The sequence below is a fragment of the Hyperolius riggenbachi genome, chromosome 4 (genome assembly GCF_040937935.1).
Source record: "Hyperolius riggenbachi isolate aHypRig1 chromosome 4, aHypRig1.pri, whole genome shotgun sequence".
Classification (NCBI taxonomy): Eukaryota; Metazoa; Chordata; class Amphibia; order Anura; family Hyperoliidae; genus Hyperolius; species Hyperolius riggenbachi.
The window spans coordinates 107,800,208-107,827,657 of record NC_090649.1 but is presented as its reverse complement, the minus strand read 5'-3'; the positions used below and the strand labels follow the sequence as shown (position 1 = coordinate 107,827,657).

The window sequence follows — 27,450 nt, the reverse complement described above, 5'->3', positions numbered from 1 at the left end:
CTGTGTAAGAAAAAAAAAGTAATGAAATAATATATCAAGGAGCTGGCTGCTGCCTCCATGAGATTGCGTTGCTTAGGCAATCATTTGGTGATGGGCTCTCCACAAATCATACTCATCAACAAATGCAGGGATTAGCAATTATTAATTAGTATTTATATAGCGCCAACATCTTCCACAGCGCTGTACAGAGTATATTGTCTTGTCTCTTAACTGTCCTTCAGAGGGGCTCTCAATATAATCCCTACCGTAGTCATATGTCTATGTATGTATCATGTAATGTATGTATTGTAGTCTAGGGCCAATTTTAGGGGGAAACCAATTAATTTGTCTAAATGTTTTTGGGACTTGAGAGGAAACCAGAGTGCTCAGAGGAAAACCACACAGACATGGGAGACCAGAGACCCAGCACTGCAAGGCTAGAGTGCTAACCACCACACCACAGTGTTGCCTGTACAGTACCCACTATGGTATTAATAAGGGCATTGGAATTTTTTCCATGGAGCAAGATCTCGCAAGAATAACTTAACTTTATTGACAATGGACAGTCCAATACAGTGGCAGCTGGGAGGAACATTTTTACCATACATTTCACAAATGAAAATTACACTGCTTGAAAAACAGGGCTACTAAAGTAATGGCAACAACTTGGCGTGCAAATTCATTTATTATGGGTTGAATGGCTACAATTTAACTACAGTGCATATGATATTAATAGACCCAAACCATGCTTGGCCATGCATTATTTCATTGATTTCTGCTGTCTTTTTCTTAAAAGACAACTCCGCAGCTCTTGCCCCCATTGGGGTTCCTGCCATATTGCAGACTTCATCCATCTGCCCCACAGACACAGTATATGAACCTGCAAGGTCATCAGGCCCATCTGTAAAAGGTGTTGTGCCTTACTAACTATGGATGCTGGGCTCCAACCTGTGAGTGTACAGGGGCTTGGCTGATATCAGCTTCCGCCAAATCTCACCAAAAAAAGCCATGTAACCAAAAGAGGCTTGGCTCCATCTCTGCTCCAGCTTATAGTAGGCAATGCTTCAGCCTGCTAGGTGGCTAGTGGAGGTGATATGTCCTTGACGTGACGGAGGCACTTTTACCTGCAGAGATCAATTTACAGTTGCTCCTGCTTTATTGCCTGATAAAGCTGGTTGAATCCAGAGAAAGGCGCTGCAAAATTGTGGAGTTTTATGATTAAAGGACAACTGTCACAAGAGGGATTTGGAGGCTGCCATATTTATTTCATTTTAAGCAATACCGATTGCTTGGCTGTCCTGCTGATCCTCTGCCTCTAATACTTTTAGCCATAGACCCTGAATTAGCATGCAGCAGATCAGATGTTTCTGACATTATTGTCAAATCTGTCAATATTAGCTGTATGCTTGTTTCTGGTGTTATCCAGACACTACTGCTGCCAAATAGATAAGCAGTGCTGCCAGGAAACTGGTATTGTTTAAAAGGAAATAAATATGGCAGCCTCCGTAGTCCTCTTGATACAGTTGTTCTTTAAAGGACTTTTTCAGTGAATACAGACTGTATTGGTACAGCCAATGAGGTGTGCAATTAGGTAGGTACTAGGTGCATAGGGTCTAAAAACTGTTTTTTGTCTTTGCTTGCCCTGAGGAGTAGGTGCATGAGTTGGACGTACAGGAGTAGCTGATAGTAAAAATATTAGTAATTTTAAATTTACCAATAGTTTACTAAAGACACACCCGGTGCCCATTCTCACTTGAGCCCTCCCCCTAAAGCCTAAAACCTACCTCATCCAGCTAATGCCTGAAACTAATCCCCCCTTCTTGTGCCTATAACGAACCCCCCACCTAATGCCTAAAGTTATCCCCCCTCCTAGTACCTAAAATGAACCCCCAACCTAATGCCTAAAACTAACCCCCAAACACCTAATGCCTAAAATGAATTCCCCCTCCGTGTGCCTAAACTCACCCCCCCCCCCCCCACACACACACACACACACACACCTAATGCCTAAAACACAAATCTCCCATACTAGTGCCTAAAATTAACCCCCCTTTTTCCCACACACAAACCTAATGCCTAAAATCAATCCCCCCCCCCCCCCCTCCGGGGCCTAAAAGGAACCAATGCCTAAAACTAACCCCTTCCTTGTGCCTAAAACTACCCCCCACACACACCTAATGCCTAAAACAAACCTCGCTTCTAATACCTAATCGGCTACTCTATTATAAACCTGTATAGTATCCAATTGTCAATCGGCTACTACTCCCACAATGGTCACCCAACTTACTGCCGGTGTGCCTTATTACTGATACTTTTCATTGGCGTCAATTAGACGCCTGCCAATCCTGCCACCCAAATCACCTGCTTTGCCTCTGAGGCCTGTGTGTTGTACGCAACTATTACTCACTGCATTGTATACCTTATTGGCTGTATTGGTACAGCGGCATTGTACATGTAGCCACAATGGTTTTGAATCAAAATCACAACAGAGCTATGCCAGGTTCTGTCACCTTACACCTACATTTCCAACAGTCTTCAGTCTTCAGCATCTGCTGTCCTTTGATTATTGTGCTTTGATGTTTAGTGCTGATTATTGACCAATCCCTGCTGTCTTCATTATCTATATTTCCAATTTGTATCCCGTGGTTTTGGAAAGTCATTTGAGGTCCTTCAGCTTATTCCTAAAGGCAGGTGTCTTTGTTTTGCAGACATTGTGGATACATTAAAGCAAAACAAGATCCGGATGAAGACAAAATGCATTTCCAGCATGGAAGAGGTAAGAACTGGCTATTCCATGACTCCACTTGGTCACTATAGAATGACTGAGCCCCATGGCTGGGATTTTCCTACGTACAAAATGTGAATTGCATTCAAGAACTATAAAGACTTGTGGCCAAAATGCTCTTCTTTTTTTATAGGCTTTCCATATTGGGAGAGTTTTTAGGTTTTATGACAGTTTAGGCCTTTTTTTCCATTCTGGACTTACCAATACATTGATTGGTGTTGCCATTTTGCCACCTGAGCCGTAGAATGTTGAGATTAAAAAAAAAACACATGGTAGCTATATTTTTTCTTTTCTCTCTTTTTACCATTTATATAGCTGGTGCTGTGAACTTTAGTGAAAAAAAAGTTCAACGAACTTGTAAAAAAAAAACATCTGTAACTTTTTAATACAACATGTAGAATTGTAGATACTATATTGTGGTGTACAGCAGGCATGACTTTGTATGTGTTCCATCGTTATGTATACTAACTGTTTGTATCCGTAGTTTATGGAAAGTCCTCCACAATGATTTTTCTGTAACATTTGCCTGTATTTTTCTGTTTGTATGACTAATAACTTGCACAGGGCTAAATGTAACTGTTATGACTTTTTTTATTTTTGTAATCTTGTTGTCACGGTTACACTAGAAGTGGCGTTTATCTGGATACGAGGGAACGTGAATGTATATAGCTTCTCTGTATGTTTTATTTGTCAAACTTCAATGACGGTTGTACTATATGGATGTTTATAACATCGATGGAACCAGCTCTCTGGGTAGAAATGTCACTGTATCCATTGAAACTTGATGTTGTATAGTAACTGTGAATGACATTAAACTACAAGGTCAAAGAGTCAGGAGTGCTGGAGTTTCTTTCTGATATATTCTGTGTGGACTGTGTGCAAGTCTTGCTTGTCATATATCTTGTTGTCAAGTAACTGGATGCCCCAGTGGTCTCCATATCCAAAGCCGTGCTCCGGTGCAGCCCCCCGCCCCCTGCTAACCTCACATTTGACCTACTGTGACACATTTAGCTCCTGCATACAAATGGACATAATATACCACTCTCTTCTTGCGATATGTCTACCAGGACATGATGGTTTGCCCCTAGAAGCTTCATGTCGAAAATAAATCTCTGGGGAAAATTGCTTTTTTGAAATACAATTGTTAAACCATAACTAGTAGTTGCAGTTTAATATATTGCATGTTTGAGAACTACATCACAAAGATTTATGCCCCCTCGGATACATTGCTACTATGAGAACACATTTGTTTTATCCACATCCTATGTCAGGTGTTATTCTGTGAGGCTTGGGGTCTACTATAGAATATTCTCCTTTTTATTTCATAATATTGCACCAAAGAGAAACCAACCATAAAATAAATATTTTAACATTATCGATTTAAATAGCACTGATGCATTTTTTATGTTACTTTAAAGAGGAACTTTTGCAAAAAGGGGGAAAAAAATCAATACATTGCAAAGTGAGAAGTTAAAAAATCGATTAAGGATCAAGAAATCATTGATATGCACCATGTAATTTGTTCATGTTGTTTGATCCACAATAAGGTAGCACGTAATCATCTTTACTACTGGTAGACATGGAAAAAACTAGACAGCACCAACTGCCGTTATTTATAACCACCCCCACTAACATTGCGTTAGGCTAAAAGGTTGTTTTTGTTATAGATATACACATGCATAGAGGGAGATACTGGTTGCTTGGCAGTTGGAATTTCTCACAATGCAATGGGGTTCACATAAAATAAACTGTGGGAGGGGTTTCACCACAATATCCACCATACAGACCCCCCCATGACATAATTGAGAAAAGATACACATTTCTTGTGGGAAAGGGGGTATTGGCTACTGATTGAAATGAAATTCAATTCTTTAATTACAGGTCTTATTTAAGGTCTATATTGAATGTCCTACTTAACCTTAAAATGAACAAAGCAATTTTTGAAAAGCAATCATATTGATTAGTGGAAATTATAAGCATTACCTTTGGAAATTAACTTTCTAAAGCAAAAAAATTCCTTATGTAGATCTGCTTGCTGTCTATAAGGTCTTTTACTTTTTAATGTAAACTGCAAAATCCCATCTCCACATGTAAACAAGCAGTTTCTACTATAGTGCTGGCTGCTGGGATTCTGTGAAATGTAGACAGGCATTAATTGGTCATTGTTTTGCGTGTCACATGATCACACCTGACTGGCCCGCCCACCAGATGCAGGGTAAGAAAGTAAGTTGAACTACAGTTTCAAGTGTTTTTGGCCCCTAAAACAAGTGTTTTGTTCACCACTTTGCTTCTTTGCTCTGTTTATAACCACGTTATAATTAATAACCACGTTAATTACTATTAGAATTTGCCTACTTCAATTTTGATTTTAGCTTGAGTTTAGCTTTAATTTTGAGATTAGCTTGACCATATCATGTCATTGACTGTCCCTTACAGGGGGTCACAATGTGACCCCCTGTAAGGGACAGTCAATGACATGATATGTCTAATGTCCCTATCCCAGTTTTTTTAGGGGAAAACTAAAGAATATCCACACTATCACAGAGAGAACATACAACAACTCTAGTGCTGCAAGGCCAGAGGTCACTGCTAGCTACTTAAAGTGAACCTTAAACGATACCCGAACTGAGATTTGGCATAATGAGATAGACGTGTGTATGTACAGTGCCTAGCACACAAATAACTATGCTGTGTTCCTTTTTTTCTTTCTCTGCCTGAAAGAGTTAAATATCAGGTATGTAAGTGGCTGACTCAGTCCTGACTCAGACAGAAAGTGAATGCAGTGTGACCCTCACTGATAAGAAATTCCCCTTTTTTACCTCTTTCTTGCTCTCAGAAGCCATTTTCTGCTAGGAAAGTGTTTTATAGTTGGAATTTCTTATCAGTGAGGGTCACACTGTAGTCACTTCCTGTCTGAGTCAGGACTGAGTCAGCCACTTGCATACCTTATATTTAACTATTTCAGGCAGAGAAAGACAAAAAGGAACACAGCATAGTTATTTGTGTGCTAGGCACTGTACATACACATGTCTATCTCATTATGCCACATTTCAGTTCGGGTATCCTTTAACCTGCTGAGCGGTCTGGACGAGCTCAGCTCGTCCAACACCGCCAGAGGCTGCCGCTCAGGCCCTGCTGGGCCGATTTCAATGAAATAAAAAGCAGCACACGCAGCCGGCACTTTGCCAGCTGCGTGTGCTGCCTGATCGCCGCTGCAGCGCGGCGATCCGCCGCGTGCAGCGGCGAAAGAGGGTCCCCCCAGCCGCCCGAGCCCAGCGTAGCCGGAACAAACAGTTCCGGCCAGCGCTAAGGGCTGGATCGGAGGCGGCTGACGTCAGGACGTCGGCTGACGTCCATGACGTCACTCCGCTCGTCGCCATGGCGACGAGGTAAGCGAAACACAGAAGGCCGCTTACTGCGGCCTTCCGTGTTACTTCTGGCCGCCGGAGGCGATCGGAAGAACGCCTCCGGAGCGCCCTCTAGTGGGCTTTCATGCAGCCAACTTTCAGTTGGCTGCATGGAATAGTTTTTTTTTAATTTAAAAAAACCCTCCCGCAGCCACCCTGGCGATTTAATCAGAACGCCAGGGTGGTTAAGTCTCGGAAAAAAAATGAGTTTTACTCACCTGGGCTTCCCTCAGCCCCCTGCAGCCGATCAGTGCCCTCACCGTGTCTCGCTGATGCTCCTGTCCCCGCCGGCGACCACTTCTGATTTCGCCGCCGGGACCCGACAGGCATGGGAACGCGAGTGATTCTCCGCGTTCCCAGCCAAAATATCGCCCCTAGGCGGCCAGGTGGCCGCAATAGCAGCATAGGGGGCGATATTTTGGCTGGGAATGCGGAGAATCACTCACGTTCCCATGCCTGTCGGGTCCTGACGGCGAAACTGGAAGTGGTTGCCGGCGGGGACGGGAGGAGCAGCGAGACACGGCGAGGGCACCGATCGGCTGCAGGGGGCTGAGGGAAGCCCCAGGTGAGTAAAACTCATTTTGTTTTTCGAGACTTAAGTGCCTCTTTAACCACTATGCTCCATAGGATCAGAAGAATGTAGTGGTTAATTGCACATCCCACTGTTTATAGTGTCTTTACTTAATTGTGGTGGTGTTTAACATTCTTTCACCATACTTCAGGTGGATAGTGGTGTATTTCCCTTTACCCATTAAAAAATTGAAGCCACTGACTGCGGTGCAACATCTGGACAGAAAATAGCACAATTCATATGTTCAATATTAGAAAAAGAATCCAGGAGCAACTCGCCACCGTAAAGCTTTAAAACTTCAAATGCTTTTAATTCACATCTTCTTTAAAAAGTGTATTGCAGCATAAAGAGATAGACTTGTATACTTATCAGACAAGGAAGCAGTTAGGATGGTGTGGAGGCTTGGTCGACGATTGTTTCACCCTGCAATGTGGGCTTTATCAAGGAATTAAAGGTATTTGAAGTTTTAAAGCTTTAAAGTGGTGAGTTGCTCCTGCATTCTTTTCCTAATATTGAACATACATTAATACAGTGCCTACAGAATGTGACCTAGGTTCATATACTTTAATCTTATCGCCATTGTCTGGATCCAACCATGATCTGTTGTGACCACGCCCACTCACATGGAGCCCGCTTCATTTATTCTCCACAGGGGCACATCGTTGGCTTTATTATGCCTTGTATAATGCTTGTTCATGCCTTAATCATCTCCCGCCTAGACTACTGCAACACCCTGCTCTGTGGCCTACCAAAAAACAGGCTAGCTCCTTTCCAATATCTTCTAAATGCAGCGGCCCGCCTCATTCACCTTTCCACACGCTCTTCCGATGCAGCCCCACTGTGCCGTTCTCTCCACTGGTTACCCATTACCCAGAGGATCCAGCTCAAACTCCTGACTCTAACATACAAAGCCCTCCACGAGTTGTCTCCTCCATACATCTCCTCACTAATCTCAAGATATTGTCCCTCCCGCAACCTTCGCTCCTCTCAAGAAATTCTCCTGGCCTCTAAGCTGATCACCTCCTCTCATGCTCGCATCCAGGACTTTACACGAGCATCAGCCCTTATCTGGAACTCTCTTCCACAGCCTGTACGTCATGCTCCAAACCTGGACATCTTCAAACGCACTCTTAAAACACACCTTTTCAGACAAGCTTATAACATTCTATAGCCCTTTATTTACTTATTGGTCACAATGTAATCAGAGGCAAAGAATCACTGCCTCATCCATCCTCCACCCCCTTACCTAGTGTGTCCCCCACTACCCATTAGATTGTAAGCTCGCAAGGGCAGGGTCATCCTCCTAATGTTTACTGTTTTTGTAACAATATTTGTGCTGCTTGGAACTCTGCTGTATATTTGTTAGTTGTATCTATGTTCCCCTTGTCGTCTTATTGTGCTTTGTAAAGCGCTGCGGAATATGTTGGCGCTATATAAATAAAAAATAATAATAATTATATCACTGCTACTGATATAATACTTAAAACTGTATTAATTGGCCATAGCCACCAACCACATTACTTCTCAGATCTAGAAAATATTTTATTCTAGATCTGGATACTGTTGGATACTGTTTTATAGTTTATAATTTGATCCTTTAGCTGTGTCCAGGGCCAGCACTACCATAGAGGCAAAGGGGGCAATTGCGCCAGGGCACCAGAGCCTCTTGCCTCCCTTCTCCCCCGCAGGAGTCTCCTCCAACTTAACTGTTGCTTCCTGGGGCCAGTACAGAGTATTTGGCAGCGTAGAATCTCACCTGTCCCAACAAATGTGCTCCTCTGTCAATCCATGGCTCTATGCACTTCCACCACTGGCTGCATCTTCTCTGTGACCTGGGGCAAGATATTGTATAATAACATGCGTTGGGTCACAGAGGAGATGCGCCCCTGTAAGGATGAAGTCAGGAAGTGCATGGAGCCATGGACTGACAGAGGAGCAAGCCCACCAGAATGGGTGAGAAACTACTCTGCCGAAGGCTCTGTAGGGGCCCCAGGGAACACAGTTACGTTGGGTGGTGTTTGGGCGGTGGGGGACAGCAACCGGCTCAGGGGCCCTGGGGGGGAAATTTGGCTGTAAAAAAGGGCCCCTTATGCCGCTTTCTGGTCTAGAGGTGTCTCTTAGGGGGGCCCTGGATTTATTTTGCCTGGGGGCCCCATTGTTACTAGACCCGGCCCTGGCTGTGTCACCTGACTGCCATGGCAGAGTGCTCATTTGTAGACACAAAATGTTAACAATATGTTTGCGTCCATGAAAGCAAAAAGTATAAACAGTGCAGATTTATTGCAGGATTTGTATCAGCTGTGTCACTTTTATATCACTATGCTGGTGCTTATCTTTTATAGCTGAGATGAAGTTATGAGTTCAGATTCATTTTAACATCTACTTTAAGCAATGATATTGCAGATCTTCCAGTTGGTATTATTGGCATAATAAGGATGTTTATAATTATTATTATTAATTTATAAAGCGCCAACTTATCCTGCGGTGCTGTACAAAGTAAGAAACAAACATGAGGTACATAATAATACAGACAATGGTGTACACCAAATATAGACATTGGTACAGAATTATTAGACATAGTAATTACAGTGACAAATGCAACATGATGACTAAATGTACAGCAAACGGGTGAGTGAGCCCTGCCCTTGTGAGCTTACAATCTATGGGCTCGATTCACAAAGCGGTGATAACTCAGTTATCACGCCTAAAAGACTTTAGGCGTGATAACCTTTGCACCAGCAAAGTTATCACCGCTTTGTGCTCTAACTCGCGCAAAGTCCCATAGGGCTTAATGGGAGCTTCGCGCGAAGCGGGGGCCGCTGCGCGCGCGCGTGCGCGGTTGCGCGCGGAAAATTTGCGCGAGTTTCTTCTTATCATGCCTAAACTAAGTTTAGGCGTGATAAAGGGGTTTTCACAGGCGTGCAAAGTGTTTGCACCGCTTTGTGAATCAAGCCCTATGTGTTCATCTATAAGGCTCTGTATGTTCTGAAGATGAAGAGCTGTATTTAGAAATCAAACTGATAATGAAAGCAACGTCTAATTAACTGCTGGAAGAAGAAGCTTTATTTTACTTGTAAAATTCACTGTACAAAAAGACAGACCGGGCACTGTCACTTGATGCGTTTTATTTCCTCTGTGGCCATATAAATAGCTTATCTTCGTGCAGATGATAAAACATATATGCCATACAATAACAGAACATATATGATAATAAAACCTCTGATTACTAACCTTACATATGGGGAGAAAAGACCCCTTCAAAAAGACCCCCGCTAACTAGAACCCCATTAAAAAGACTGGCGGATAGAACTGCATATCTATGGAGACATATGGAGGAATATTTCCTCCTTTGCTTTAATGAAACACAGGACACACACGTGAGCAAGCGTCAGTCGGGCGTGAAGCGGCTGTTGTGCCGTCCTCTCTCTTCCCTGGTCACCATTATCCCCAACACTCCAGCACCAGCAGTATCAAGGTTTGACTGTTCTGTTATTGTATGGCATATATGTTTTATCATCTGCACGAAGATAAGCTATTTATATGGCCACAGAGGAAATAAAACGCATCAAGTGACCGTGCCCGGTCTGTCTTTTTGTACAGTGAATTTTTCAAGTGTTTTTCTGCCAGTCCGTTTACCGGCTGCACGTCACTACGTTAGTCCCATAAGGCCACCATACAGGCTATTTCGGAGTGTGAACATGCAATATACACTGATGCAGTGGATTCCCCTTTCCTTTTAAAAAAACCCCTCAAGACCAAATTTGAGTGCCGAGTGCAACAATACTCTACAGTGTACGTATTTATTTTACTTGTGGCTCAGTTTTTATAAATTAGACCCACTGTGGCTACCATTGTGCTAAGCTGTGTCAAATAATGAGAGTGTGTTATTTGCCTGATCTTTGTAGCCTCTGTTGAACAATATTTATGAGTAAATAGAGCAAGAAAGGAACCCTGAAACACAATAGAGCCAAATTATGATTTGTAAGTGATATTTCAGTAGTTCTGGGTGTGAGAATGCGAGTAGAATCATATGGAGGTTGCAGTTAGAACCACATGAGTTAAAGTCAGTGCTAATCATCTAATACAATAATCTGTAAGGCAGTATTACTACATTGTGACCAGTGAGGAGAAAGAACTTTGACAAATATGCAAATTCTGTTTGGTCAGGAGGAGCTGGCCTGGAATTTGCATCAGTGGGAATGAAGCTTTGCACAGATCCAATTGGATTCTGGAGCTACAGTTTAATTAATAATTCATTCGATGGGCATTTCCCAAATTCAATAAGCCAAATACAGAGTTCCATTTCTATTGATGAAAATGCTGATTCCTGTGTAAAGAGGCTGCAGATTGAATTTTTTTACCCGTCTGTAATTTTGATGTCATTCATGGCCATGGCCTGCAGTCCCTTCTGAGATGCTGTAGCTATGCAACCTAGTCTGATGACACAATGCAGGTCGTGACTCCCTCACACTCCTTGTGGGAGGGGGTGTGTTCTGGACTGCCTTGGTGCTTCCATGTCTCTGGCAGTCCAGGACATACAGAAAAAAAGAAAGAGTTGAACAGTAATAGAGCCCTGTTTCTTGCCGTATCTAAGCTTATTTTTGTAGCAATATTTCCTGTGTTTGCTGGGACTTGGCACATGCCATGCTTAAAGAATTCAGCTTTAAATTTGAAATAATAATTTTGGGTGGAGTCATCCTTTAATGTATGGACATGTAGTGCATACACACCTCTGTTATGTCATAACTTTGTGCCTAACATTGTTTTATTATGCCTTATTTGAAAATCTATATTGTGTCCTGAGTTGTGTTTATTAGTAGGAAAAATAAAATCTCTGTAAAATAAAATCTTAAATAATTTGCTCTCTTCACGTGCTTTTGAAAGTTTTTCTTATGAAATGTTCAGAAAATGATGCCATTATTATCTCTGCACTGACCTTCTGGAGGTCAGAGGAGAAAGAAATATTATCTCTCCTCTAGAAGGAACCTTCACATCTCTTCCTCTCTTTTTTTGGAAACTGCTTAGAACAGATGAATTGCTTCAAGCACCACCTTAGATCTTTGCTGCGTATCACGTATTAGGAGTCACAGGGGCAGAGCCAGTTTTGATCTCAAAGAGCTCCTATTTGCTTCGTGACTGTCGATATACACATTTTCCACACATGACAACATTGGGAGGTGTAAAGGAGACATCTTTCTTCTTGCTGAACCTTCTGGAAGACCGTAGCCCTTTTGTGTGATTAGATAAGACCGAGGTTCATGCTGAAGTGCCATGTGCGGAAGAGGCACTTTTAAGAGTAATTGGATTGCTTGCATTAACACCCAGTATAGATAAAAGAGGGCTGACACTTGACAAGAACAGAGGATTCTGGGAGAGGCTTAAGCTGTCAGGCTCATGCCATGTACAAGGGAAAAGGACTCCAATAACCTGCCTACTGTCATTTCCTCCTCCATGTTACTGACTAGATGAATAGATCTAAGAAGTTTACTATATGATTTTAATTTTTTAAAGTGTCACCTTGCTATAAGCATTATTTTCCTCTTGTTAAAGTCATTAAAGTGGTAAATAAAAGACATTTGTGTTGTTTCATTTTACACTAACCTAGATTTATTTTTAGAACTTTTTGTATAGGTTAATATTGTTGGTTGTTGTAATTTGTACAAAGTAAAGTAAATATCAAATATGTATTTCCAGTGGATAGTTCTTTAAATATGCATGACCAGCCTCTACTTTAGCTAAGTTAGATTATCTTCGCTTGTAGTGCCAATCCATTTTTTTTAGAATTGTCTCTTGTGTCAGTAAGGCCTCTTTTCCACAGATAGCTGAACTGCTTGTTTGTCGAAGTTCAGCCGCCCGGCCACAAGCGCTATTTGGCTGCGATTACATGCAACCGAATGGCAGCATTCTGTAACACTGTACATGTCACAATTGACTTCTCATGTTGCGTCTGAGCTCGGCAACCGCCGTGCTCAAATGCAGCTCCATGGGGGCTGCCTGTCCATCGCTCATGCACAGCGCTAGCAAGGGCCCAGCCAATGGATGGTAACAGCTGCCAGGTGGTGAATTCACTGCCTCCAGCTGTTCATGGAAAAGAGGCAGCTGCGTGTGCTGCTGCTTGTATGACTCCTGGAAGTCTGATCCAGGGAGGGAAAGAGGTGATGTGATGTAAGGACGTCCTAAGAAATGTCTGTAAGCCTTTTAGGTACAGCTAACAAGGAGGCCTTAAATGGAAGATGGCACTATTGGCTTGATGTCTACCATTTCTTTCTGTCCACAGTAGTACACTGACCCCAGGAGCATTTCGTACTGTGGCACCCCAACACAGTAATTAATCCCCCCCCCCCACCCTGCTTCTAAAAGATAGAAGTGGTGACAAATGTCTGATCATATAGTAAGGTACAATTTGCTATGGATTACCGCTAAGCAAAGCACCCATAGTGGTCATTGTTAGCACTATAAAATTGACCACAACTAGAGGGTGGATCCCCTAGCTAAAGAGCCAATTTGCAGGTTTGGTGAAATAGGCTAAAACATAACTTTTTTTATATTCATTGTAAAACAATGGTTCCTATCGCTTTATAATAAATGACATATAGTGTGACTGATATGTGCTATGGATAAACAAAGATTGAGGAAGCAACTGTATTTACATTAATGAACACCTACTAGAGCCCATTTGTGTGGTTGCTGACTCCTAAACTTAAACACAAATAAAATGACCCTACATGTTTTGCCCCTAAACTGGGGTATTGTCAAAGGTGAGTTAAATAAAGTTCAAAAGTGAACAATGCATATAAATCAGCTTTTCCACTATAAAGGTGGCCATATGTGATTTAATTTTTCTGGGAGGGTGGGGGGACACTCAACCAGAAAAATCTGATCGATTTTTCTGCTTGATCACATAATCAAAAAGAAAAAAAAAATCATCAATTATAGTTTTCTCAAAAAATATCAAACAAATGATCAAATAAATCTTTCGGGTTTTTATATTTTTCTATCTGATTTTTCCAACACATCTGATCAGATTTTATAAATATCACAGCAAAAATTGATTGTTTCTTCTTGTTTCTTCTTCTCGATTTCATATACAATTGATCTTTTTCATTGAAAAACTGGAAAATTAATTGATTTGATTTGACTGGAGTGACAACCTCTGCAGCCCCTGTTCCTACACCACTGTCTGTCTACCAATCAGACACCACTTTCAGAGTAGGCTTTAACTTTAGTAACCACACACATTCCTGCAACATCAGTACCAGCTCAGAAGACATCAGGACAGAATAGCAGAGAATCCCAGCTCACTAAAGGGCCAAATACGTACTTTATGCTACATGACATACTTTACTAATGAGTTATATAGTATGAAATGCTGGGGTATTCTGCTGCCTTTGTAAGGAGAAATATGTATGTTTTTATGCTCCATTTAACCTACATGTTTTTGTGTTGCTAGTGAAGCTGCCGGGGAGTAGAACCTATATCCACCCGCACACATACGAGGACCCCAACCAGGCTGTACGAGACTTTGCCAAAGAGATTGACGCCTCCAACATACGCATAGAGCGAGTGATTGGTGCAGGTAAGGGATGAGAAATTATAGGAAATCACATCAACTGGCACACACAGTAATAACAGTTTGGGAAAGTCCTAACCTCTCAATTTTCTATCCAAAGACTAAAGAATAACACACTAGCTACAGTTTTATTTTGAAGGATAAAAGATTATTTATTCTAGCTAGGCAGCCCCAACCCTTTCATACCAGAATTGGTATCCCAAAAAGCCAGCTTTTTCCATAAATCCAGTAGCACATGATTGGTCATGTGACTTTCCAGTCTCGAGCTCCATGGACTTTGGTAACAGTACATATCATTGCTTTAGCGTCTCTATCAAGATGAATGAGATGCAGCATCCTTGGCATTAACATGCAGTGATCCACTTCCTGGATGAGACACGGAGGACCCAGGCTGAATGGTCACATGACTAGTCTTTTACTGCAACATAACCACAAGTAGCCAGCTTTAGGAGTAAATATCATTACTGTCTTTGGGCAGTAGGAGGGCATACTGCTTAAAGAAAACCTATACTGAAAATTAAAAGTCAAAATAAGCATACACAAGTCATACTTACCTCCCGTGTAGTCTACTCCTCAATCTATTTTTCCTCTCCTGCGTCCTGTTTGTCCACTGTGATCAATAGAATTCTCCGTCCTCCATTTTGAAAATGGCTATTACCCCATAACAGCTTCCTGGTCAGCACACAGTTAAACTGTAACATCGCCCACTTGAGCCATAGGGAAACATGGACACATCAGTTCTCCTCTCAGCTGTAACTGACAGCAACTGATATATAACTGGCAGCAACTGATATATTTCAGTTCTGACAAAATGTTGTCAGAAATGGAAGGGATCACTGTAAGAAGAAAATGGTGAGCTTCTGAGAGGAACTGATGGCAAGGTAACTATATAATGTTCATTTGAAGTTACCTCATGTGTTTATTTTAAATAATTTTACTCAGTACAGGTTCTCTTTAAAGATGAACTTTAGCGAAAAGGGGGGGGGGGGGGGCAGCAACCTTGCAAAGTGAAAAGTTAAAGAAATAGAAGAGAGATCGAGAAATGATTGATATTCGCCATTCAATTAATTCATGTTGTTTGGTCCACAATAAGCCTGTAAGTCATCATATTTACTACTGGCAGGCAAGAAAAAAACTAGACAGCACCAACTGCCATTATTATTTATAGCCACATCTAACATTGTGATAGGCTAAAATGTTTTTTTTTTTCATATATATACTGTACATATGCACAGAGAGAAGGTAATGATTGCTTAGCAGTTAGAAACAGGCTTTATTTCCCACAATGCAACAAGGTTTACAGACAGGAAACTGTGATGTCAGGACCTGTGGGAGGGGTTTCACCCCAGTATCAGTCATACAATCCCCCCTGATGATCTATTTGAGAAAAAGTAAAGATTTCTCATGTAAAAGAGGGTATCAGCTACTGATTGGGATGAAATGCAATCCTTCGTTTCCATTTGTGCGGCGGCATGCGTCTTGCGAGACGCGATGCCGGCACAACTGCTGCCTCTCGCAGCCGAATCCCTCTAGCTGCGCTATGCACGGCTATGGGATTCGGACAGCTACGGACGAAATTATGCTGCAGGGCCTCAGATTTTTCCTCGGCCACGAATTCGGTTGGCTCTCAGACTTCTGTAGGCTGCTGTAATCCATCCGAATTCGTGGGCAGGGAATCGGCCGGTATTTGCAGCAGTGGAAACCCGGCCTTACAGTTCCTCTTTAATATGTCTGCACAGAGTTGGACTTTAAAAATCAATTGTAAGGCTGCTTCCATTTTATGGTACAATGACAGCAAGTGCAGTATTATTCATAAAATGTGTGCTCTATCATAAATCTATCTATCTATCTATCTATCTATCTATCTATCTATCTATCTACTAGTCTTCATCAGTCTTTATTGGTATGATGCAGTAATATTCAATGCTTTTGATCTCCAAATGCCTTCTTCCATTATAGACCCTCCTTTTGAGTAGCTTTTCTTCCAGTGCATCATCCCTCATCAGAGTGGGCTCAGAGTGGGCTTTTGATCAGTAACATCCCCAATCACATTAGTTTCTTCTTTCCATAGAAGGGGCTTAAGTACCTTTGTAGAGAGTACAGACCTGATTACTGCTGCTCTGTCCATTACCCATTCATTGCCGAGATCTTTCTTCTCATTGAAGTGGGAAAAGAACAAGTCCCAACTCCGTGACTTTGATACTAAAAGCTCCCTAATAACATTTTAATGGTTCAGTTTCTAAATTCTGCGCAGGAGAGGTAAATGCAGGAAACTTGCCCTCTTGAACGCTGTGTACTCTAGAGTATAAAATTCCGTACACTCAAAGCACAGCACGTTCTGGGAGAAGAGAAGAAAATACTTATTTCTGCAGTATTTAGAGGGAGAGCTGTGTGTGTAACCAGCCTGCTGGTATTGCGTATATGTTGTCACAGTAGCCGTCTAGTATGTCTGGATGGACTGGTGATTTTACTAAAACCTCAGATGTTTTTCTCGCATCGAGCTGATCACATGAGCAGATAGGTAAAGCTCTCGTTCTGCACAGCACTTTCTGCAAGTGGACAGAATAAAATAAAAGAGAGAGTATTTATGGCTAACATCCCTCCAGAAAATGATGCACTACAATAACTATCATTTGTTTACTCAGGGTTATTTTCATTATTAGTTCAGCCTTCCCCCCCCCCCCCCCCCCCCCCTTGTGTTTTATTGTGTGTTAACAATTGGCAAAGCAAACTTAAAGTGAACCTCCAGACTAAAAATCTAGTCAGAAGCACTGAAAAGGCTTGGTGTTTCACAGCATCAGAACTTTGTTTTTCTTACCCAACCTCATTTTTAGCTGCACAGAAGAAAACTGCCCGGGCATTTTCCCGCTGATACTGTGCAAAGCATGCTGGGACTTCTGATGTTGTTGTTCTTGTTTTGCTGTTTTTGTGCAATTTTTTTAATTTTGAATTTGAGATTTGAAGCCTAGCGCGCACAGCTGGGAGGGGTGATCTGGACACAGGACAGTTAGAACGGTGTCTCCTGCTCCCTGTCACCTCCTTTCAACCAAAAAGATGGCTGTCCCCATGAAATCACAAACATTTGCCTGTTCTTTTAAAATAGGGTTGGTAAGAGATTATATTGCCCATCTATTTTAATTAACATAACTAATGTAACTTAATGACAGTTTGTTTCGGCTGAAGTTCCCCTTTAACAGAGTTCACAAAGCCAGTCAGCGGTTTAGAAAGAGATGATCATTGGTTACACGTGATTGGATGATAATTGCTATTCTGCGCAGCACACCACTGCTCACTGTACGGTGTTGTAAAATTAAAAGAAAATAGTCCAACATATGTCTTTAAAATGCTTGTCACACAATTATAACTACTGATAAAAGGATCCTGTTGAAAAAAGTGCCTGAAATGGTTAATAGAGGTTACTTTCAGTGGCGGCGCTACACTGCAGCTTACCCGGGCTCAAGCCCCACCTGACAAATTGTGAGCCTCCCCGAAAGAGGATTACCGGGAGTGATTTCGGCTGAACGGAGGCACTTGGGAGGACGTCGTGGTGCGCATCGTTGCTCATGGGGCTGGAGGAAGCCCCGGGTAAGTATCAAATCTTTTTATGCCAACATCTCTGGTACACTTTAAACAACAAAGCAGGGAGGTTATCTGGGTGATAGATGGGGACAGCTACATCAATCCTGAGAAACAGGCTGCCCTTTTCCCCCTCTTACATAGTTTTCTCTGTACAGATTATGAGGCAAATTCACAATATGGCAGCTCCCCTCACTAAGCGCACTTTAACCTAGGGGGAGCACAGTTGTGAATTTTGGACAGATCATAGACCAATGACATTGTGGATGAAATCAGGTGAGATAACAATCTGGGCAGGAATAGGGGGACAGAATATGTTAAACCAGACTGTAATTGCATTTTAATTGTACAGAGATAAATGCATCTTTTAAAGCCACTTTCTAGTGTCTATTAGTGGTTATATTACACTGGAGCTCTTCCAATTCTATATGTTTTATTGAAAGAGGGCTTTAAAAGTAGCTTGTGTTTCCAGTAAGTCTGGGGTTCTCAACCTGTATTAATGTGTTCTCTTATGTAAGTTCAGAGACATTCCTCATCAAGTGAATAACTGTGTGATGTGCTCATGGCTACTTCAAAAGAAAAAAACTACAAAAACAATTTCATTGTATACTATTATTGTTGACTTATATAACGTGCCAACATACACCAAATATAGACACTGTAGACAAACTGTAAGATAAAAAATGCATAACAAATTCCAAGACACGCAAAGGTGAGAGCAGAGCACTGCCCTTGTGAGCTTACAATCTAAAAGAGTGTAAGAAGCTTATTTTACTTATTACTTTCTTATCCTTTGCTAGAGTACTGCATTATTTTGGCATATATTTAAAGAGACTCTGTAATACATTTTTCAGCCTTAGTTCTTCTATCCTATAAGTTCCTATGCCTGTTCTAATGTGCTCTGGCTTACTGCAGCCTTTCCTAATTGCACTGTCTCTGTAATAAATCTTATCTCCTTTCCTCTGTCGTGTCTGTCGGGCTAAGGCTTGAATGAGTGGAATGTGCAGGGCTGCTTGTGATTGGATAGAAGCGATACACACCCTCTGCAGGCCCCCTGCACACTCTGTATGACTCACACACTCTGTTTATGTGAGCCTATGACAAGCTGGTTAGTTTGTTTGTAAACACTGCCTAAAACTGTTAGTTACAAGCCAGGATTGCAGCAGAGAGTGGCAGAAACAGCACAGAGGGGCACAGGAGAAAATAAGGAATAGAATGGTGTGCTTTTTAGTGTAAGAATATTAGAGTACAGATTCTCTTTAAGTAATAGAACAGCTAGTGGAGGAAGACAGTAAAGATTTCTTCAAAACTACCTGAAAAAAGTTTGTATTGTAAGAGTTAATTTTTATGAATGACTTCTCAAAATATTACAAAATGTTGAACTTTTGCAGTAATTTTTTTAGATAACTAGAATTTAGAAAAGGTGAGTATGAAAAGGGAAATAATAATAATAATGCCCTAGCATAAAAAGCTCTTCCCCTAATAAGCCCTAGTTACAGGTCATAAAAAAGTAAATTTGAATGGTGTCCATGCAGCTATGGTGTAAAGATAGGCTGTTCCCCAAGGAAGGCAGATCATTCCAAAATAATTGCAAAATGGTAAATGTAAATAGTTGTACAATACTTGGAAAAGGTAATAGTCACAAGAAATTCATGATAGAATTCAGGATTTGGAGATTTAAGATGTCGTTCCAGAATATGGTGACATGAGTTTATCTGAATAAATGTTAAGTTTGTTTTTGTTTTTTTTGTTCAAGAATAAACGTTGATTGTTGTTTATGAAAAAATACGACACTCTCTGAAAATAAACCCTAAAAGATCATTTGGAATAAAAATTAATGTAAGACCTTGTCTTATTTTTGGGGAAATATGGTATATGTTTCAAAAAGGTAAATATTGTGTAGATACTTATGAATACGTACAGTAAGTAGCACAGTGACCCAGAACCACTAGGATAGTGTCATTGGCTTAAAGGCACCAACAAGTCTTCTTATTGAAAAAGTTATCCTAAATATAAGTTTGTCTTCTTAAAACAGAAGGTATTTGCAATTATAAAGCTTTATGTTAACAAAAAATATCTCCTATGAGGCATCATTACTGAATATGAAAATCATCCTATTTTGCCCCTAAAACCTGACACACATCCCGATTATGGCTGGAGTACAAAGTGTGCCAATGACCTATTCATTTTATAGAACCATTGTAATCCAACATGCATACATCTGTTTCAGGGTGACTGCTTCTCATCAGTGCAAGGCATGGATTAATATGCCTCCGAGTAAATGCAGTGATAAAAATTGTTGTGTCTGAGACCAGAACTGAAGCTCTTCAGAGCCATATAACAATGAAGGGTCACCAAGACTTCTGATATGTCACTTCCATCCTAACATTACATACACTATGACTGTAATGATATAGTACTACATTGACTTTCGTGTAGTGTCGTCTAGTCTAAGCCTGTCACTCTGTTACTTCCTGTTCAGGTGAGTTTGGGGAGGTGTGCAGCGGATGGTTGAAGCTCCCAAGCAAGAGAGAGATCTGTGTGGCAATAAAGAGTCTGAAGGTCGGCTATGCTGAAAGGCAAAGGAGAGACTTCTTGGGAGAGGCCAGTATCATGGGCCAGTTTGACCATCCGAATATCATCCGGCTGGAAGGAGTCGTCACCAAGTGTAAGCATTGTTTTACTCTCTAATAATGAAATATGCACAAGCTGATGACATGTGGTGGTGGCACATTCTGATGACACGGACATGTGACTACCTTTGTATGTCATGAAATCTGCCTATTTTGTATCACTCAATGTTACCAACACCTGACATTATGGAGTTTTAGTAAAAAATATTTAAACATTATTTACATTTTCATTTAAAGTGTACCCAAGCCAATATGTGACACAATGAGATAAGCAGGTGTATGTACAGTGCACAACCTATTAATAAACAGGCTGTTTTACTTTACTTAATTTCTAGACATGGAAGTGACAGCTTCTGTCTTGTTTGTACCTTTTCGGGATTTAGTAAACATCACTGATAAGCAAATTACAGCCATAAAAGTTTTCCTGGCAGAATACAACTTCTGAGGGCAGGGAGAGATAAAATACATGAACTATTGACCTAATGCTAACCCTGGGACACTTAATAGGCTGCCACTGATTAGAGACGGTAAAACGCTCAACCTAGTTTGTAAATGTAAAAAAAAATCATGATATATCTAAAAAAAAAGTCATTTTTAGGAGTAGGAGGATAAATATAATTGTTTATCTCATCAGTTCATTTTCACCTTGCCATCACTTTAACATGAAAAAAATGTAAAATAGTTTTCTTTGGCTGAAATTAGGTAAAGTAGGTCGGATGAGTTGTGTATTGTGTGCAGAAGGTCAAGCTGTCATGGAGGCAATCTGTTATTCTATAGATGACATGAACTTTTGATCCCAGCATATCCAAACATAACAGGAATTGTGTCTGGATGGGTTCAGAGTAGCCAGGGACCAGCTATTTGTAAACCATCACTGGACATATCTCATTGGTTCCACTCTGAGCAAACAGTAGCCTTCCCACTTTTGTCACCAACTGTATGCGGGGCCTTGTTAGGTCCACGTTTCCATTAGCACTGAAATCATTTTCCATTAGCACTGAATTTTTCCAGAAAAGAAAAGTTGTATTCTGCCTGGATGTTTGGGGGCTCCATATGCTTTCATGTTAATATCGATAATAAATGGAAATTGGGTGTCAGAGAAACCTTATAAAATAGCAGTGCTAAGGTCTCCTGCAATAGAAATGACAGCTACAAGTAGCAGGTGCTTGGCTTCTGGCAATTTGATAGCTGGATACTACTGGCTTTATCATGTCAACCTACTGCAAGCTGTTGCTGAACACTTTACATTGTCATCAACCTGTCTGCTGCTTCTTAACCCCCTTGCCGTTCCAATAATTGCGGCAAGGGGGCAGCGCAGCACTTTTTTTAATTTTATTTTTTAAATCATGTAGCTAGCCTAGCGCTAGCTACATGATAGCCGCTGAGCAACGGCATCCCCCCACCCACTCCGATCGCCTCCGGCGATCTGCACAAGCAGGAAATCCTGTTCAGAACGGGATTTCCTGCAAGGCGTCCCCCGTCGCCATGGCGACGGGACGGGATGACGTCACCGACGTCATGGAAGTCGGGACCTCAGAGGGAATCACGATCCACCCCTCAGCGCTGCCTGGCACTGATTGGCCAGGCTCTGCGCAGGGGTCTGGGGGGGGGAGGGCTCGGCTCGGCATGGCGGGTAGCGGTGAATTGGCGGGTAGCAGCGGCGATCGCGTACTACACGCAGCTAGCAATTTGCTAGCTGTGTGTAGGAAAAAAAATTGCGAAAATCGGCCCAGCACGGCCAGAGCAATCCTCCTACGCAAGTTACCCCGAGCTCGGGACAACCGGCAAGGAGGTTAAATGTTGCACTGTTTACTCAGCTGTCTCCAAATATTTCTGTCCTCCCGCTGACTGATTTCACATGTTGCCATGGCTGGATTTTGGGCAAGTCCACAAGTTGCCATGGCCTAAAGCACCAGGAAACAAGAGGCGGGCAGCAGGCTGGTACACTCATGTAGTAAAGCTGCCAAACATGGGAACTGCAGTGGTCAGGCAAGTGTCTGGGAATTGGGGATGAACGCACAGCGCTGTGATGACTTGAGCTGTCACTCACCGTCACCACCAGCCGCTTTTCGAGTCCGACTCCCACTCAGCTCCAACCTGTCAGAGCTGTGGAGGGACTGGAAAGTTTGTTACATCACAATATGCGCGACTCAGTGATGACTGGGGAGGTAATTTAGTGCTGCTGAGGCTGATGGGGGGTTTGCTGTTGGTCAAGGGGCAGTTGGTGATAGTGGCCTTGGGGGGTAAATGGTACAAATGCATGTTGCCTGGAGTTACTCTTTCATACGTCACAATCAGAATCACTTCATCGCTGATAAGTGTCTTGTACAAAGTGATCAGCTATTGAACTGTGGCATTGCATTCCTAATATTTACCGTAGGGAGGGAGAGCCAAGTTCATGCAGGCTTTTATGAGCATTAGAGAAGACTCCATCATTATCTTTGCCTCAGGCTGGAAAGAGACTGGTGACACCGTTGTGACCTAAAGGGGTGCTGAGTTATAGACGCACTAACAAGGGGAAAGACTGCAGGAAGAATATTTATAGAGAGAATGTTCCTGATGAACAGGTCTCGTCCTGCAGTTGCCCGGGGCTACGGTTTAGTGTCAGGGTAGGCTGCACAATAGAAATGCAAATGGGAATGCAGCCAGTTCAGTTTGGTGGAAATGAATTACATTGATGAGTGATAAAGAAGTTTTACCACCCAAGATTTAGAGGCAAATTAGGGCTCATTTATACAAGGTGGAAGAACACAGGTAATGAGCAGAGCAAAAATCACTCCAGTTTCATTTTTCCAGAGGCAAGAAAATGAAAAGGGATTATTTCATTGCTGTTGGAATTTTTTTTTTTTTTTTTCATGATTTTTATTTCTTTGCAAGGAGTGTTACAACAACTAAAGTAAGATTGTGCTACTGAATACTGATGTTATAATTATGCCTTTATATAGTGCTGACTACATTTTAGGAACACTCTACAGCGTACATCGGTGAGGATTGTGGGCTGGTTAGCAAAAAAACAACCATATATAATGAATTGCATGTGTAGTACAGATAATTAATAGAACAACAATATCAAAGAAAATAGTCTCATATTTTTATTTTCAGTTATATAGCATTTATACCATTTTATACCATTGCATCATTCTGTCCCAGGGACAGTTTTGAAAAGCAAGCTCTGTATTTTAAGCTAAAAAACAAAGTCGAAATAATGACCTTTTGAACTTGCCTGCAGTAAAAGCTTATCTCAAGCTGTCTCAGCACTTAAATATGACAATATATCTCCCCATAAGGGAGGTCTGTAATAGAGTGTGCGGGGGGGAGGGGAGGTACAGTGATCTGCCCTACTGACTTATGTGGGCTGCTCCTCTGCTCCCCCATCCATATGGGATTTCTCATCATCTCCAGGTAGAGAGTGAGACTGTGGGGTGCTGTAGATTCAAGCTCCTAGCAGTGTCATGGGCCTCCCTGCCAGGAGTTGTAATCACATAGACAGTCTACATCACTTGGCATGCATTGTGGCATTCAGAGCCGCAGCTGCAGTCTCTCCCTGGGGAAGGTGGTGAATGGTGGATCCCAAAACCAGAGGAGCAATCCTCATTAGGTAAGTAAGTAATACGAATCACTCCGACTACCCCCCCCCCCCCCCCCCTCCAAGTGGCACCTTTCATATGGGAAGGTTCATTTTATATATCTTCTTATTTGGTGCTCGGTTCCCTTTAAGGAGCTGCTCATTAACCAGAGAGGATGCAGTTCAGACTTCTAACTCCAACCTACAGAGCTCTGTACAGTCTATACTCTTAAAGAGACTCCGTAACAAAAATTGCATCTTGTTTTTTATCATCCTACAAGTTCCAAAAGCTATTCTAATGTGTTCTGGCTAACTGCAGCACTTTCTACTATCACAGTCTCTGTAATAAATCAACTTATCTCTCTCTTGTCAGACTTGTCAGCCTGTGTCTGGAAGGCTACCAAGTTCTTCAGTGTTGTGGTTCTGCGATGCATCTTCCCCCTCCAGGCCCCTCTCTGCACACTGCCTGTGTATTATTTAGATTAGAGCAGCTTCTCTCTTCTCTCTTATCTTTTACAAGCTGGATAAATCGTCCTCTGAGCTGGCTGGGCTTTCACATACTGAGGAATTACAGACAAGGGCAAAGCTGTTTGCAGGAAGAAAAGAGCAGCCTGAAACTTCAGTGCATGAGAGCAGAAGGGGGAAAGAAACACACAATGATCTCTTGAGATACAAAAGGAAGGGTGTATACAGGCTGCTTGTGTATGGATGTATTTTCTATGTGTGGACATGCTGTACATCAATCTACTTCCTGTTTTGGTGGCTATTTTGTTTGTTTATAAACAAACTTTTTAAAACTGTTTTTAACCACTTTTAATGCGGCGAGGAGCGGAAAAATTGTGACAGAGGGTAATAGGAGATGTCCCCTAACGCACTGGCATGTTTACTTTTGTGCGATTTTAACAATACAGATTCTCTTTAACACATCTCCTTACATATTTCCAAGTTACTACCAAGCAGGGGCGTAGCAATAAGGGGTGCAGAGGTTGCGGCCGCATCGGGGCCCTTGGGCCACAGGGGCCCCAAGGGGCCCTCCCTCAACTTCAACATTAGCTCTCTATTGATCCTGTGCTCATAATAATCACTTCTATAGATATTTTGAATAGTAGTAATCATTAACAAGCTGTTCCCCATCCCCTTCTTGCACCTCTGACACTGTAGTTGCCATTGGCAGGTTTTGGTGCGCCATATCAATTGTTATGTATAGAGTGCTTGGGGGGCCCCAATGTAAAACTTGCATCGGGGCCCACAGCTCCTTAGCTACGCCATTGCTACCAAGCCTCCTTTCTCTACACATGACCTTCATCTCTCCTCCTCCTGTATGGACTGGCGAGTCATGCCTGCTTTCCCCCACCTTGACCTCACTAGGCTTGGGAACCCTCAGGTAATAATGAAGGCACGGCAAGTAGGAGGGTGAAATTGCAGATGACACCCCAGTGAATTGACACAGATGATTCTATTTCAGGAAAGCCAATACTTCAGCCTGCATTAAACCATTGGAGAGCTCACCTGTGTGACCTCTGCATTATAAATTAGCTGAACGTCTGATCCAGACAGAGATTTTCATCCCGTATTTGTGCGCAGCCAAGATTTTCCATGCAGCTTGTCTCTAGATGAACACAACATTCTGGCGCATCATTATGACAGGGAGATTGTTGCGTTACTGGAAAGCACTGTGATTTGATTGATATCCACATTACCCTCCTATGCCAGTCATAACTGTGATGGTTTAGTAAACGGATTATGCTCCTCTGTGGCTTTGATCAGACACAGGCACACGCCTCTGCTGCTTCTCCAATACTGCGGCATAGTGCCAGGTACTTAGAGAGCGTATTACAAAATCAATATTTAATTGACACTGGGGTTACAGACAGAACAACTGAGGAATGATGGGTTTAACTGTTTGCCCCCACTGGGGAGAAAATGGCAAGATTACACAACGGTCCCTGGAGAAGATGTACGTGTGCACGTGGGCAACAGCTTATTGGATATAATTGTCGGTGCATGAGATAACTCGTGTACGGTGTTTACACTTTGATCCTTAACAGTAGAATCATATTTAGCTAATGTTACTTTCTTGAAATGTTAAGCCCAAGTGGAGGCACAATGTGTGTGTGTATTTTCAACTAGGTGACCTGATTATAAATACATTGCAAAGTGAGAAGGTAAAAAATAGAAGATAGATCAAGAAGTTATTGGTATTTGCCGTGTACCGTATTTATCGGACTAGAGGATGTTCTGGACTATAAGACGCACCTAGGTTTAGAGGGCAAAAAACAGGAAAAAAAAGGTATATAAAATCTAGTGTGTCTATGGTCTAGGGGCATCTTGTAGATGTTCTCCCCTCAATTTTTGTGTCCTCCTCCTGTCCCCCTGTATTTCCTACTCCCCCTTCGTATCGATCTCCTGTCCCCCTTGGTGTCCTCCTCCTGTCCCTCTTGGTGTTCACCTTCTGTCCCCCTTGTGTCCTCTTCCTGTCCTGTTAGTGGCCTACTCCTGTCCCCCTCCGTGCACACCTACTGTCCCCCATGTCCCCCTTGTGTCCTCCTCCTGTCCCCCTTGTGTCCTCCTCCTTTCCCCCTTGTGTCCACCACATGTCCCCCTTGTGTCCTCTTCCTGTCTCATTTGTGGCCTACTCCTGTCCCCCTCCGTGCACACCTACTGTCCCCCATGTCCCCCTTGTGTCCACCTCCTGCACCCTTCCATGTCCTCCTCCTTTCCCCCTCTGGGGTCATCACTCACCTCATCTTGGGAGCCTGCAATGATCAGTCATAATGTTCTATCTAATAGCCAACAAAAAGATGAAAGAGGGAAGAGACTGAGGACCAAGTGGAGTAAATGTGAGTGTTAAAGGTGGGGATATGCTGTTTTCAAGATCCAAATATCCAAATAAAATAAGGTATAGACATGGGCCGAACTGTTCTGCCGGCAAATAGTGTGCAGTGAACAAAGGGTGTTCGCTCCCTCAGGTGAACACATGGCGTGAGTCAGAGTCAGTAGCCACATGGCAGCCAATCAGCTATCCCTCCCACCTGGACCGCCCCCACCACCTATCAGAAAGTCAGCACAGCTGCCATTTTATACTTTGACTGTGGCTGCTGTGCTAAGCAAATCAGGGAGAGTGTGCTGCTGACAGGGAGAGCGTTAGGTAGGCCTGTGTTCTGTGTCTTCAGTGCAGATTCTTGCTGCTATCACATTGTCCTGAACAGCTAAGCCCTTCTTAGGCAAGTAAATTGTTTTTCCTGCTTTTGTATTGTTGTTCTGTGTCCAGTGCACAAGTTAGCTGTTGAAGATAGGTCTACTGGTCCTAGTAGTGCAGTGACCATAACCCAATAATCCTTCACTTACACTACTGGCATCTAGT

The 27,450-nt window shown here is 42.3% G+C and overlaps 1 protein-coding gene across 2 annotated transcripts in view; it reads left to right on the top strand.

Moving 5' to 3' along the window:
• LOC137571380 (ephrin type-A receptor 3-like) overlaps positions 1-27,450 on the top strand; it is a 356,736-nt gene that overhangs the window by 209,058 nt on the left and 120,228 nt on the right. For both annotated transcript variants that reach the window (XM_068280382.1, XM_068280383.1), the window contains 3 exons: positions 2,688-2,755; positions 14,193-14,318; positions 20,371-20,556. In XM_068280382.1, coding sequence (XP_068136483.1) covers positions 2,688-2,755; positions 14,193-14,318; positions 20,371-20,556 — 380 coding nt within the window. The remainder of the gene's footprint in view (positions 1-2,687; positions 2,756-14,192; positions 14,319-20,370; positions 20,557-27,450) is intronic.